This window comes from Carlito syrichta, unplaced genomic scaffold (genome assembly GCF_000164805.1).
Source record: "Carlito syrichta isolate Samal-C Ts95f unplaced genomic scaffold, Tarsius_syrichta-2.0.1 Scaffold304795, whole genome shotgun sequence".
In the NCBI taxonomy this organism is placed as follows: Eukaryota; Metazoa; Chordata; class Mammalia; order Primates; family Tarsiidae; genus Carlito; species Carlito syrichta.
In genome coordinates this window covers 78318-94893 of record NW_007248891.1, presented here as the reverse complement: position 1 = coordinate 94893, position 16576 = coordinate 78318, and the positions used below count along the sequence as shown (strand labels likewise).

At 35.2% G+C, this 16576-nt stretch overlaps 1 protein-coding gene across 1 annotated transcript in view; it reads left to right on the top strand.

The window, feature by feature from the left end:
• LOC103263302 (T-cell immunomodulatory protein) overlaps positions 1-16576 on the top strand; it is a gene marked incomplete at its 3' end in the record, with an annotated part of 225243 nt that overhangs the window by 144265 nt on the left and 64402 nt on the right. The window contains exons 9-10 of the mRNA XM_021713910.1: positions 4541-4635; positions 7045-7217. Coding sequence (XP_021569585.1) covers positions 4541-4635; positions 7045-7217 — 268 coding nt within the window. The remainder of the gene's footprint in view (positions 1-4540; positions 4636-7044; positions 7218-16576) is intronic.

Sequence of the window (16576 nt, the reverse complement as noted above, 5' to 3'; positions counted from 1 at the left end):
CTACTGGGAATATACCCTGAAGAACTCAAATCACTCTAAAAAAGATACCTGCACACATATGTCTATCGCAGCATTGTTCACAATAGCAAGAACTTGGAAACAACCATGCTGCCCATCAAAAGAGGACTGGATTAAAAAAAATGTGGTACATATACACGATGGAATACTACGCAGCCATAAAAAAGAACAAAATCATGAATTTCGTAGCAACCTGGATGGAACTAGAGTCTATAATACTGAGTGACCTCTCACAGAGACAAAGATCCAAGTATCACATGTTCTCACTCATATAATGGACCTTGAACATCCAATGTAATACTATAAGAAAATGAGTGACGGTACTGGGAAACTATGGGGGGGGGATGGGATTAACAGTAGCAAATATCTGTTTGGGGACGGGGAAACACCTCTTATCAACAGGGTGCCTGAATGAAACGTAATTGTACACCTAACCCATAACTGTACCCCACAAAACCATAATAAAAAATATTGATTATGAAGAAGAAACAAAAAAAGAAAAATGACAGATAAAAAAAGAGAGAGAGACTATTCCTATTCCTAGGGATACACACTGATATGTTTAGGCACAAAGGGCCATAATGTATATAATTATATACATAGTTCAGGGAAAAAAATATTTCACAGAAAGAGCACAAATGATAAGAACAGATCGGGTAAAGTGTTAAACAATAGGCAAATCTGGTTAAAGACTTAACAGGTATTCTATGTACTGTTTCTGTAATTGCAACTTGAAGTTTAAATTACTACCAAATAAAAAAGCATCTTAATAAAAACACATACAGAAAAATAAAACATGTAAAATTTAAGTTGTTTCCTTTGGGCTTGAAGTTTTACTCTCAGAAAGCTATTCTATCACTTCCTCTAAATATATATATTTTTAAAATAGCACTTAGCATCAGAACAAGAAATACATTCCATGATTGAATTCTAGATTTCTGTGAACATATCTATAAAATATTAATGATATTTTATACTAGGATGCATGATTATGCTGTTGTCACGATTTAGACATATGTTTATTAGATGGTTATTTACCAGACCATTTCATAAAATATCAGCTGATTCCTGGTCACAATACTGGTGGGAAATATTTAACTGCTTGAAAGGAAAAGAAATTAGGAGAAAAAGTGTAAGTGAGATTTTAATCTGAGTATTTGGCCATTGGAGTAAAAATGAAGGACAAAGACTTAGCAATGGTCTTCTAATTGGTCCCCTGTTAATTTATAGTATAACAGTTTGGTTTGAATGGTCTGTGATATTCCTAAAGCCAGTTTATAAATCACATTTTTACATTTAGTTCTTTCTTACTTGGCTAGCTCTCTTTTATTTACTCTTAGCCACGATCTATGTTTATCTCCTTGGAAAAACCTTTTCCTTTCTAAGCGTTTTTGCCTAGAATTGTATCTCTCTCAAATTTGTTAATTCTCATAGTCCAGATCTATATATTGTCGAAATCACAGTTGTTCTTTATACTTTTTATCATGAATTCCTCTATTTTACTTAATATTGTGCTCTGCTAAGTAAGGATTTATTATCACTAATGATATGAGGATCATAAGTATTTAAACCATGAAATTAAATGAAATTAAGTTATTTTTTAACTTTGCTGTGCCTTTTTACTTTTCCTTACTGAGGTTAGCTTCCATGGGCTAGATTTACATCCCATTCAGCCTAAAATTTTTTTTTTCCTTTTGAGTACATTGTGAGAAACTTTATAGGCTTGTTATAGTTATATAGCTATCTTAATATGTAAACCTAAATAGTAAAGGATATTTCTTTATTAATAATCCTTTTATTTCCTTCTAAAGATACTACCTCGGACACAAGTTAAATGATATAATTAACCATACCAATAAAACAGTGATTAAAGCAACACAAAATCAGGTCCCAAATTTAAAAGCTAAATGACTACTCCATTAGGAAGGTCTTAGCTCTATGGGACATCAAAATCTGTCAACTCCTCAGGTAGGGGAAACAGTATATAAGAGGGAGCATTATAGGAGCTGACTCCAGTTTCCTTAATAACCATTCTCCTGAAGGTATTTGCAGAATAGTGGACAGCTTTGTAAAATCTAATCCACTGGGAAGGACATCTGTATTCCTTCATTTGCTTTTTTACTGATAAAAATTTATTGATGCATTTTAGAAGCCAGTGTGCTCACAGCTTTATAGCTCTTGGATTGAAGTTCATGCTAAATAAAAGGCACTTAAAAATATATATAAAGATGAGTCTCACATTTAAAATAGACTGTATAATAATAGATTACTGTTGACATGCTTATTTTCCCCCTGTGGCAGCAATGATAACTATGTAAATAAGTCAAAACCCACCTTTTAAAAAAATTTTTATTTTAAAGATGTGGTGTACAATTCAGGATTAGGTATACAAGTTTTCATCATATAGGTAAAGTTTGGGCCTCCCTTTGGTCCCCTCTTTGCCTGGTTTGAGATCAGGTACCCTTAATGAGCTGTATCTCTCCTTCACACACCCCAGCAGTATTCTGCTACAACCAATCCCTTTCTTATAGTATTATGGTAAATGTTCAGGGTCCTCCTATGAGTGAGAACATGTGGTACTCTGTTCTTTGTTTCTGTGATAGATCACTGAGTATGATAGACTCTAAATCTATCCAAGTTGCTGTGAAGTTCGTATGTTTGTCCCTTTTTACAGCTTTGTACCATTCCATTGTGTATATATGCCACATTTTTTTTTTATCCAGTCCAGTTTCAATGAGAAGTATGGTTGGTTCCATGTTTTTGCTGTTGTGAATAGTGCTGCAGTAAACGTGTGTGCAGATATCTTTTTTGAAGAATGATTTGTGTTCCTCCAGGTATATTTCAAGTAGGGGGATTGCTGGGACATATACAAGGTCAATGTCTGGTTCTTTTAGAAATCGCCACACTGTTTTCCAAAGAGGTTGCACTAGTTTGCATTCCCACCAGTAATTTAGAAGCTTTCCTTTTTCTCTGCATCCTCACCAGCATCTTTTGTTGTTGGTTTTATTAATGATGGCCATTCTTACTGGGGTTAGGTGGTATCTCAATGTAGTTTTGATTAGCATTTCTCTAATGGTTAGTGAGACTGAGCACTTTTTCATGTGTCTGTTGGCTGCCCGTATATCTTCTCTTGAGAAGTGTCTATTCATGTCTTTTGCCCACTTTTTTATGGGACTGTTTAGTTTTTTGCCTTTTGGCACATTTGAGTTCCTTGTAGATCCTGGATGTTAGACCTCTGTCAGATATACAGTTAGCAAATATTTTTTCTCATTCTGTGGGCTGTCTTCCTACTCTCTTGATGATTTCTTTGGCTTTGCAGAAGTTTTTCAGTCTGATAAGGTCCCACTTGTCTATTTATCTCTTATGGCATGGGCACTTGAGGTTTTGATCAGGAATTGGTTGCCAGTTCCAATTTCCATCAGGGTGTCTCCTGCATTTTGTAAGGTTCTTATAGTTTGAGGTTTTATAGTTAGGTCTTTGATCTATTTAGAATTGATTTTCGTATGTGGTGATAGGTAGGGGTCCTGTTTCAATCTTCTATGTGTGGTCAGCCAGTTTTCCCAGCACCATTTACTGAATAGGTTCTCCTCTCCCCAATGGTTGTTGGTAGAGGCTTTGTCGAAGATGAGTTGGTTGAAAAATTGAAGTTTGGCTTCCAGAATCTCTATCTTGTTTCATTGGTTCGTATGCCTATTCTTGTACCAAAACCAGGCTGTTTTGATTATTTTAGCCTTATAGTAAAGTTGAAAGTCTGGAAGTGTGATGCCTCCCACTTTATTTTGCTAAGGATTGTTTTGGCTATTCATGGTCGTTTACGTTTCCATATGAATTGTGTTGTCATTTCCAGATCTGGGAAAAATGATGTTGGTAATGTAATGGATGTTGCATTGAATCTGTAGACTGCCTTTGGTAGAATGGACAGCTTAACAATGTTAATTCTTCCTATTCATGAGCATGGAATATTTTTCCATTTGTTTGTGTCTTCTTGGATTTCTTTGAGCAGTGTTTTGCAGTTTTCATGGTAAAGTTCTTTCTCTTCTCTGATTAGGAAGATGCCGAGGAAGCTCTTTTTTTTTTTTTTTTCTTTTTTTTGTGTGTGTATGGCTCTCATGAATGAGATTGTGCTTTTTATTTGGTTCTCTGCCTGCTTGTTGTTGGTGTTTAAGAATGCATCTGCCTTTTGCACATTTATTTAGTACCCTGAGACTTTGCCAAAGTCCAAAACCACATTTTTAATAGTTGATGATTTTAACATTAACACCTGAAATGGGGTCTTTTTCCAACACTGTATAAATATTTAACTTCAGAAAAGTGTGTAATTGAAAACAAGACACAGTCCAGATAATAGGTAGCAAGGACCAGACTGATTTTTTAATTGAATCACATTCATTATAAAGCCACGTGTGAAATTCTTCAGTTTATCCAGATTGATACAGACTTTGAAGAAACAGGAAATTTACTCTGACGTTCAAGAACAGTTTATTTTGTGACTGTTAATGGACTCTTAAATTCCTTTTGACAGATGGAGATGGACACATGGATCACTTACTGCCAGGCTGTGAAGATAAAAACTGCCAGAAAAGTACCATCTACTTAGTGAGATCTGGTACAAAGCAGGTACCTTAGTTTGTTTTTATAATGTAAACAGGGTTATTTGCTTGATAAATATCTTCAATGGTTAGAAAAAGTATCTGAAGAATCACAACAGTCAGAAACCCAAAAGTAAGTTATTAATTTCCTCATTTTAACCTAATGAAATACATTTAAATCTACTTTTTATTTGTTTATTGAGGGGAAAGTACTGTTATAATCATCTCTGGTGAAGAAAACTCATTCTGAATCCTGTAATTAAATGATGTTAGCTTTTTATGTGCTGAAATGTGGGAAAACACACTATAATAAAGGGTTATATAGAAAAACGTATCTATTGGGCATTCATATTGCTTGACTAGAGGTGAAATTCTTGGATAGATGCAAGACAGACCATAGTGAAAGCATTTGCCAAGAATGTTTTCAATCAAGAACGAAAGTCAGGAGTTTGAAGTCGATCAGATCAGTATCTCTTTTTAAAGCCAGATCTATTACATTCTCTCATGCTGATATTTTACCTATAGCTTTGGGTAAACGATATAGAATCTCATAGTCACAGTGTATGATTAATATGGGAATGATAGGTTACAACAATCGTATTGGAATTAATCAGCTTTATTTCTTTTTGTGGGGGTATTAACTGATATGGGTAGGGACATCACATTTTATACAAAAATGCTAAAGGAAACAAATCTTCATACAGTCAGCATTCTAAAAGCATTTAACTGGCTGGTCTGAGTGCAGTGGTGTTTACAACTAATTGTTCACAGCCAAGTACAGATTTGTTTCCTCTCCACTCCCAGTGCTTTTCTTCACTAGCCTTTTAAAAAATATTTAAGCAAAATAATAAAAGAGCATTAATATTACTCCTGTAAAGTTTATTATCTTGAACTTTTTTTAAAGTTTTGAATCACTTAAAACATTTGGTCAAGTAACACTTCATTGTTAGTTCAAAAATATAAGTAAGCCTAATAACTATAGCCTATCTTCAAGTGACAGATTACTGTAGGTATATTTTCAAATTATTGGGTCATCTCTCTCTGGGAAAACAAACATTACGATTCTATGGTGACAGTTACAGGTGTCACATTAAGTGAAACTTTTTTTTTTACATTTAAGACTTTAAAACATTCACCTTAACAGGATTACTTTATTCAGTGTGCTTTATCCTCATTAATAAACTGTTAGCCTCTTCAGAAATTTGTGTTAACTAGGCATTTTGTAAAATTTCCCATCTTCTTCCAAAATAAAACTAACACTATTATTTCAAAGTCAAGTGAAACTATTAAAACATCTTAATATATATAAAATAACACTTTCTTGCTTGAAAAAAAAATGTTTAAATGATTAAAAATGCAGACCAGATTTTTTCAAATTATTTTCCATAAATATGTCTTTATCAAGTTTTTTTTTCTTTTTCTGTGGCAAATTACATTTGGAAAAATATGTAATTTTCAGTAAGTCATTTTTTAATGTACTTTGGCTATATAGCCATGTAAATAAGTCACATGCTTATATGGAAAGAAAAAATTCTGTAGACATGTTTGGCCTCCTTCCGTTTCAAGTCAGCTATGCCTATTTGAGTTGAGACACCTTCAAGGTTATTTTCCAGCATCTGTACTATTGTGGGCACACCTATAATTGTAATGGCATGATTTCTACTCTTCAGATTTTTAGCTATTAGAAAGTGAAGATTGAAGCTTTCAGAAGAGAAAGGGATTAACAAAAACTCATTTTGAAATCAGCCTTTATCTCTGTTATCTTCATTGTAATTAATATAGGAATAGGAATAAAGAAATTTACTAAAAAATATATTTTCCAGCCGTTTTAGTGACAAACACATTTGCCTTGGCTGGGAAGTGCCTGTCAGTGGCAGACAAAGCTTGTCAGGCCTAATGCTATTGGGAAAGCTATTTGGCTGGAAGGTAATTACTGACATCATCTTCATGTAGAAAAGGCACAGCAGGAGAACAAGGGAGACTCTCATATTCTGACTTTCTTCCTAAGTTGTTCCTCCTAAAAGGACATTGGTATTAGATAATATAGTTCGCTTTAGTTTGTTTTTTTTTTAATATTCATTTGAGGTTACATTTCCAGTTGACACAAATTTTAAATTGTGTAATTCAACTAGATGACTATTAATATCAATTCAGTCCTAACAATTGTGTGATACTGTGAAAAATCTTGTAAGGTTCTGTGTGCCAGTTCAAGCAGAGACGAACAGAGATAAATTCTAAGGGAGACTGATTACTTTTTGTTCCTAGAGTTTGAATCACCTACTTATCAAAGTAAATTGTAATACCCCACTATGTTATAGACATAAAAAAGTAAAATGATGCTTATCTTGAAAACTTTTAATGGATCATTTATTTTGCAAATGGTGAATTATTTTTTTCTAAACTAACTGAAGTCTAATCTTTTTCTCTTAATTCATAGTGGATTCCAGTTCTACAGGATTTTAGCAATAAGGGCACACTCTGGGGCTTTGTGCCATTTGTGCATGAACAGCGACCAACTGAAATACCAATTCCAATTACCCTTCATGTTGGAGACTACAACATGGATGGCTATCCAGACGCTCTTGTAATACTAAAGAATACATCTGGAAGGTAAGGAAATTAAATCAAATGAAAAATATTTGTAAAGTATCTTCACTTTGTGACATGTTCCAAATCCTCAAGTAAGAAACATGATGAACTCAGTTTCTTATTTTATTATGTGACACTGGTTCTTCTCCTAGCTGCTTAGAATAACTGTTTGTTTGTAAAACAAAAATGAATATCCAGTCTAAAGTAAAAAGCTACTTCTCACTCAAGGAAATATGATCTTTAAGAGATTTTTTTCATTAGGCGAATGACCCAGTTACATTTGAGACAGAAGACCTTGGTGATTCAGGGCAGACCCTAGGCTCCCATTGCTTACCATCTGGGGGACTGTATTGTCTTTCTAATCCTTTTATTAATAATGAAATATTCTGGGTTTTCTCTATTTAAGGTTTGAATTCTTGTTTTAGCAATATTATTGTTAATTTCTGTTTCTTTTGCTTGGCATTTTTCAGAGGTTTTTTTTGTTCCTATTCTTTTATTCTCAACTTTACTGTGACATTTTATTTAATTTATAAAATTTAAATTCAGTGAAAGCTGCTCTCAGCCTCCCTTCTGGTTCATCTCCAGTCTCATAGGTAACAAATGTTTCGATTTCTATCACCATTCGTTAGTTTTGCCTACTCTTAAATCTCAGAACACTGCTGCAAGTAATTAAAGAACACCTAAAATAATGGAGAGATGTACCATCCTCACACAGCAGAACACTGCTAAAATGTCAGTTCTCTCCAACTTGATCTATACATATATCTATACATACTTAAGACTTACTGTGAGGCTATAGTAATCAAGACACTGTAGTATTTACATAAAGATATTTTAAAAGAGCAGAACAGAACAGACTTAAATACATAGACTTAAAGCTATGTATATGTGATCAATTGATTTTCTCTCCCAAAGGTGCCAAGACAATTCATTGAGAAGATGTATGAATGACCAATAAATATATGAAAGATGTTCAACATCATTGGAAATTAGAGAAATGCCATTAAAGCCATTATAATATACTTTTTCACACCCACTAGAATTGTTGCATTTAAAACTAGTGACACTAATGCAAGTAATTAAGACCAAATTAGGACCAAAAATTGGTAAGGATATGGGACAAGGGAAGCTCTCATACATTTTTTTTTATAAGATATAAAATTGTACCATCATTTTGGAAAACTCTACCCGTTTCTTATAAAGATAAACACATGCCTTCCCTGTTGTTCAGCAATTACCCTCCTAGCATTTATACAAGAGAAATGAAAGTTTAAATTCACCAAAAAATGGGTAAAAGAATGTTCATAGTAGATTTATTCCTAATAGTGAGAAATTGGAAACTAATCAAATGTCAATCAACAGGAAAGCAAATTTTGAAATATTGATATCACATAATACAATACTACTTAGCAATAAAAAGAATAAATTACTGAAGAAAAGGTAGCTGGCAACATGAATGAATCCCAGAAACCTTAGGTTAAGTGAAAAAAAGGAGTACATGATGAGAATTTTAAACAACTGCATATATGATGAGTCTTTGTCTCTTAAATTAACCCTTTCAAAGAAGCAGTGCAGTGTAGTGGTTAAGAGTTTGGACTCCGAAGTCTAGATCAAATTCTGGCTCTACAGCATACTACCTATCTGATCTCTATGTCTAAGTTTTAACACATGTTAATGAGAATAATGAGTACCTACTTCATAACATGCAGCATGAAACACTTGCTCTGTTTCTTCCACTGCATCATATCTCTCATAAAGTTAAATAAAAACCTTATTTCTAAATGTACCTTCGGAAAGGAGGAAAAAAGAACTTGAACTTTGAACCTCAGTTTAAATGTCATTTATTGTGAGGATCAAATGAGTTAATACATGCAAAGGATTTATTACACTGCCTGGCACAGGATAGGTGCTATGTGAGAGTTTACTATTATTTTAATTATTTAGTAATATTATCACTTGGTCACACCTGATTTGATTTCTTCCTGCTATTTCTTCTTTTTTGCCTTCTGTCAGCCATTCAAATTTTTCTTCCTTTGAAATTCCTAGAGTTGTTTATATATTTAAATTTTTATTTTTGTTGTAGTTGTTATATTTAAATGTTTAATATTTGTATTTAAATTTACATTTAATGAACTATTGGAGCTAACATGTAAGACAAGAATTTTAGCACATTTTCGGTTCTCCATCCCCCCAGCCCAGTTACTCCTCATTCAGTGATATTATTAGTATATTAATTGATTGATTTTCATATTTTGCTACTGCAGTTATTTATATTTGGCTATAGGGTTTTCTAGTTTCTCTGATCATCTTTGACTACCATTGATTATAGAAATGAACAAAACAGAATTGTGAATTAATCACTGCAAAGTACTACTCATCACTGTGAAAACAACTCAGAAAGTATGACCTACAGATAGCAAGTCAGGATCATTTTTATAAGTAGTTTATATGTATAGTACGACACATCATTAATTACAGAAAGAGTAGTGAATGATATACAAGTATATACACTAGTCTTTTTCAGACAAATTATGTTGGTAAATTTTGTTGCTTATGTACTATTGCTAACAAGACAAATTCCATCAAGCATTTTCTATATAACTGATTACTGCAATCCTAAAACATAGAATTATACTATGATAAAGTTAAAGTTTTTTATTTTTTGAATTATTAGCATATACAGTTAACTTTTTGATTTGGGAGGGCAATGCTGGGAAAAGAGAAAGGCATTCTAAGTAATATACTTAAATCTATTTTATTTCATTTTATTCAAATTCCACAGAAGAATCCTAGCCCCGAAGTTTTATGGCTTTATAGGAATGGTAATAGTTATCTTTAAAGGAGCAGTGGTGTGGAAGATTTTGAACTTTTATTTGTAAATCTTTGCATCTGTATGAATCAGATAAGTAGTGATGGTGTATGGAATAACCAGGATGATGGAATGGAAATACCTCTTCTGATAGTCTATGAGTATGTCAAGACTTAGACTCAGATCTTTCTATTATATATAGACTTGCAATCAGGTATATTAACAAAAGGAGAAATAGAATGCAGATGGAGTTGGTTTTTTTTTTTTTTACAAATTTATGAACAAAATACATTCTGAAAAAATTTTAGGTGAGAGTGCATCATGTAGCACTCACTCTGTTTCTTCCACTGCATCATATCTCATGTGAAGTTAAATAGAAAGCTTATTTCTAAATGTACCTAATTTTCCTCAAAAGATAGGAGGAAAAAAAGAACATGACTTTTTTTTCTGGACTTCACTTTAAATGCCAGTATCGCCGCTTGGAAGCTTTTCCTTTCAGTCATTTATTTTAGCTGTATGTACACCTATACATCTATAAAGTGAAGGTAGTTATTTATGCCTGCCCTACGAGCTCTGTGTGAAGACTGAGTGAAATACCGTTACCTCTCAAGCCTGAATTACTAAGAATCCTGTATTTACGTGAGACTGGCACAGCATGAATGTTGAAGTTAGCATCAACAGATCTGCAACAGCTGAGCAACCTCTTACCAATTTATGGACTACACATATTATTGATATGGAAAGTACTGCTAGCAATTTTGTTATTTTTGTACCAAAATCCTAAATCCCAAAGAGCAGCTTATTTGTATGTTAGAAATTTTAAAACATGTAAATTAAGACATGTCAATCTAAACATATAAAATATTTTCTTCAAACCTAAGTACTTTAGTCAGATCAGAATATTTTAAGTAAAGATAAACAATTTGCAGAGGAAAATGTGTAACACTAAAAGGGTAAATTAAAAGGTATCAGCAAAATGTTTTCTCCTTCTTTAATTTCAGGAAATAACTTAAAATTTCCAAATCTTTCCAATTCCTCACTTTACAGCCTTGCCCTCCTAGTGCTGATAGAAATGCTACAATGAGTAACTGTTTTCAGTGTTGTATATATGAATTAAAAACGTAATAGGTCTTTAATAGCAAGATTGATCTTTGTCCCTAAGCCCATCACCTTTTTTTACTTTCTTCATGAGCAAAGGGAGACAATATTAAAGGATATGTAATATATATAAATAATATATAAGAAAGTATATCAGCATTATTATTCATTTTCTTCCTTCTCAATACATCTAAATAGAAATTTTAAGAACTTGACTCAGTTTTTGCAGAAGGGAGACCTAATACACTGATCTAAGTATTTTCTTCATCTCAGTGTGCAAACAACAAATGTTATGCCAGGTAGCAAGGCATCATGGCACAGTAGCATGAGAATTAGATTTGATATAAAAGATTTGCCTTAAAATCCTGACTTTGAGTCAAGATTTAACTTTAATTAATTGATAACAGTTTCTTATCCCACAAAGTTTTTACAGTGTTTAAATTGCCTGCATTTAGAGATTACAGTATTAAGATCTTGGACATATTATTGCCTCCTTTAATTATGTTATATTAGCATTAACATTGCTAAAAAGAAACAAGACCAAGAATGTAGCTAAAGAAGAGGTCTATTTCTCAGCAGGACTTCTATTAACTGAAGTATCTGGGAGCAATGCTTATGACTTTTTCTGAAAGTCAAGTTTTCCTAACTTTCTAAATATAGACACAAATTTTGCCTATTAAAAGTGATATAAGGACTTCTGGCAAGATGGCGACAGGCCGGAATGGTATGTGAGACCCTCTGCGAAAGAGAACATCCATAAAGACCCTCGCTCTCTCCCATGGGCTGCAGACCCATCTTCCGCAGCCTGTTCTTCACAGGGAGCTCAGCCGCCACCATCACCCGCCTTGCTACTTGGATATCGTGATGAACCGGGCTGCTCCTGCAGTCGCGGTGGCGGGACTGGGCTGCTCCTGCAGTCACAGATGCTGCTGCTGCGGTCATTCCCAGCTCATTCCTGAACGAACCCATGACTTCAGACCGTGAAGCCCAGCAAGCCGGATCTTCTGAGATTCCCACTGCCACGCCACGGAGAAAGGCCTGTGGATCTCCCCTGTGAAGTTGCCACGGCAGGTTGTGGATCCGTAGCAGGCTCCCTCCCCTCTGGACTGTAGCCACAGGATAGCACCACCTGCTGGGGAACCAACAGAGTAAACCTACAACCTCACTGCATGGACAGACTCCAAGGCAGTGGGAAGTGGGTTTCAGACTATCCATACAGTTGTTGGCAAACACTAGGATCTGTAAAGAGATTTTGAATCACAGCTCCCCCCTTAATTAAATCCCAAAACTACAAAAAGGACTGCCCTCAACCCACAGTCCAACTCCAGAACTGAACAAAGCAAGAGGAAATATATTAGGAAGAATAGGAGATTGAACAAACAGAAGTAATGGAAACACCTCCACCCCTGAATAACAGAATTAAAGAAGACGGGGAAGTGGAGGGAAGGGAAAAGTAGGGAGGGAAAATCTGCACAAATGAAGAAAAACCAAAAGAAGAACACAGGGCTCACACAGACCCCTGGGAGGTCAACGCTGAGAAAACAGACTACGGATCACAAACAATGAAGAGCCCCCAGAATGACTGGTCACAAGTAACAAACCCAGACATCAAGGCATTAATAGAGAGAATTTAAAAAATTGAGGAGAAGCCGGGCTCAGTGGCTCACCTGTAATCCTGCATCTTTGGGAGGCTGAGGTGAGTAGATTGCCTGAGTCTGCGGGTTCAAGACTCACCTGGGCAGCGAGACCTCATCTCTACAGTAAATCAAAAAATCAGCCGGGCATGGTAGCGCATGCCTGTAATTCCGGCTACTCGGAAGGCTGAGGTGGAAGGATCACCGGAGCCCAGCAGGCGAGGCTGGGAGTGGCCACTGCACTCCAATCTGGGCGACGAGTGAGACTCTAACTCAAAAAAAAAAAATTTGAGGAGAATCAAGAGGAAAATAGGAAAGAGCTGATGACAGAAATAACAGCAGTAAGAATACTGTGATGAAAATAAATAACAAACTAATTAGCATGGAAAGCAGAATTAGCAAGCAGAAGAAGGAATCTCAGAGCTTGAAGACCAAAACACAGAACTAACCCAAACTGTCAAAAACATAGAAAAGACGCTTAAAAAGTCAGAACAAAACCTTCAGGAGATGAATGATTATTTCAAGAGACCCAATCTAAGAGTAATTGGCCTTCCTGAGGCAGAGAGAGAGTCAGAGGTCACACTGGAACAAACATTTCATGAAATCATTCAAGAAAACTTCCCTCATCTCACCAGTGAAGCAAAAATTCAAGCACAAGAAATTCAGAGAACCCCTGCAAGACAACAAATGAGAAGACCAACTCCCAGACACATAATAATTTGCCTAAACAAAGTAGCTATAAAAGAAAAAATCCTAAAGGCAGCAGGAAAAAAAGGCCAGACTACCTACCAGGGAAGACCAATTAGAATAGCAGCAGATTTATCCACAGAAACCCTTCAGGCTAGGAGAGCCTGGAGCCCTATCTTCAAAGTTCTAAAAGATAAACAATTTCAACCAAGCATAACCTACACAGCCAAACTAAGCTTCATTAGTGAGGGAGAATTGAAATCTTTTCCAGATATCCAATCCCTAAGAACCTACGCTGCCACCAGACCACTTCTACAAGAAACACTTAAGAAAGTATTGAACACAGAAGAAAAGGAAAAAAGAGCAACAACATGCTTCACAAGAGTACAGGTAAAAGATTAAAAACACATGAACCAACTCCAAAACCCAAAGAAAGACAACAAACAAACAGGAACAACAACTCTGTAAGAACCTTATGACAGGGATCAACTCTTGCATTTCAATAATTAGCCTAAATGTGAACGAACTAAATGCACCACTGAAAAGACATAGAATGGCAAAATGGATAAAATATCATCAGCCAACAATCTATTGCCTTCAAGAGACTCACCTCATTAGAAAGGACACTCACAGATTCAAAGTAAGAGGATAGGAAACAAACTTTCAGATGAACGGAATACAAAAGAAAGGAGGAGTAGCGATCTTAATTTCAGACAAAATACCCTTCAAGCTATTAAAAATCAAAAAAGATACAGAAGGCCACTACATAATGATAAAAGGCTCAATCCATCAACAAAAAATATCCATCTTAAACATATATGCACCCAACATAGAAGCGCCAACTTTCATAAAGCAGATTCTAGGTAAACTGAAAAAAGATAACGACTCCAACACCTTCATAACTGGGGATTTCAACACTCCACTCACAACTGTAGACAGATCATCAAGACAAAAAATCAGCAACGAGATTCGAAACCTCAATGTGACTCTTGACTAAATGGACTTAATTGATACCTACAGAACACTCCATACAAAGACCACAGAATACACATTCTACTCATCACCGCATGGAATGTATTCTAAGATCGACCACATAATTGGCCATAAATCAAGCATAAGCAAATTTAAAAGGACCAAAATTCTACCCTGCACCTTCTCGGACCACAGTGAAATAAAAATAAACATTAACACCACCAAGGTCCCCCCCAAAACCCACAAAGACATGGACACTAAACATCATGATGCTAAACAACTCCTGGGTCAATGATGAAATCAAAACAGAGATCAAAAGATACCTGGAAACAAAAGAAAATGAAGAAACATCTTACGAAAATCTCTGGGACGCCTTAAAAGCTGTAGTAAGAGGGGAATTTATATCCCTACAAACACACATGAAGAAAATGGAAGGAACACAAATTAACAGCCTAACAAACCACCTAAGGAAGCTGGAGAAGCAAGACCACAACAACCCTAATTTCAGCAGAAGAATCCAGATCACCAAATTAAAAGCCAAAATCCAGGACATAGAAGACAAAAAGATAATACAAAAAAATCAATGAAACAAAAAGCTGTTTCTTCAAAAAGATAAACAAGATTGATGGTCCCCTAGCTAGACTGACCAAGAAAAAGAGAGAAAAAGCCCAAATAAACACAATCAAAAAACACAGAAGATGAAACACATCTGACCCTGAAGAAATACAAAAGATCATTAGAGACTACTATGTACACTTGGATGGAAACAAACTTGAAAACCTCAGGAAAATGGAGGACTTTCTGTCATCACACAACCTGCCTAGGTTGAAACAAGAAGAAATAGAGACCCTAAATATACCAATAACAGTGAAGGAAATTGACTATATAATAAGAAAACTACCTACAATAAAAAGCCCTGGACTAGATGGCTTTCCAGCAGAATTCTACAAGACATTTAAGGAGGAGCTGATTCCAATTCTACTGAAGGTATTTCAGGCGATTGAGAAAGATGGAACCCTCCCCAAATCATTTTACGAAGCTAACATCACATTGATACCCAAGCCAGGTAAAGATCCAACAAAGAAAGGGAACTACAGGCCAATATCTTTGATGAACATAGATGCTAAAATTCTCAACAAGATCCTAGCAAACCGGATTCAACAACACATCTCAAAAATCATCCATCATGACCAAGTAGGCTTCATTCCTGGGATGCAAGTCTGGTTCAACATTCGTAAAACAATAAATGTAATTAAATACATCAACATATGTCAAAACAAAAACCACATGATTATATCATTAGATGCAGAAAAAGCTTTTGATAAAATCCAGCACCCCTTCTTGATAAAAACTCTCGAACATCTAGGCATACAAGAACATACCTCAAAGTAGTAAAAGCCATCTACGAGAAACCCACAGCCAGCATACTCCTAAATGGACAAAAATTGGAACCATTTCCCCTGAAAACTGGAGCAAGACAAGGATGCCCACTCTCACCCCTCCTGTTCAACATAGTATTGGAAGTCCTGGCTAGAGCAATTAGAGAAGAGAAGGGAATCAGGGGTATCCAAATAGGAAAAGAGGAAAATTGGAAAATTATCTCTCTTTGCAGATGACATGATCGTGTACCTTGAAAAACCAAGAGAATCTGTCAAAAACCTCCTTACACTGATAAAGGCCTTCGGCAAAGTCTCAGGATATAAAATTAATGTGCAAAAGACAATCGCATTTCTTTACATCAATAATAAACAAACAGAAACCCAAATAAAAAGCACAATTCCATTCACAATAGCCACAAAAAAAATTAAATACCTTGGCATCTTCCTAACCAGAGATGTGAAAGACCTTTACAATGAAAACTACAAAACATTGCTCAAAGAAATCAAAGATGACACGAAAAAGTGGGAAAATATCCCATGCTCATGGATTGGAAGAATCAATATTGTGAAGATGTCCATCTTACCGAAGGCAATCTACAGATTCAATGCAATACCTATCAAATTACCAGCAACATTCTTCTCAGACCTAGAAAAAACAACACAGGAATTCATATGGAAACACAAACATCCACAAATAGCCAGAACAATCCTCAGCAAAAAAAACCAAAGCAGGTGGTATCACATTACCAGACTTCAAACTTTACTATAAAGCTACAATCATCAAAACAGCTTGGTATTGGG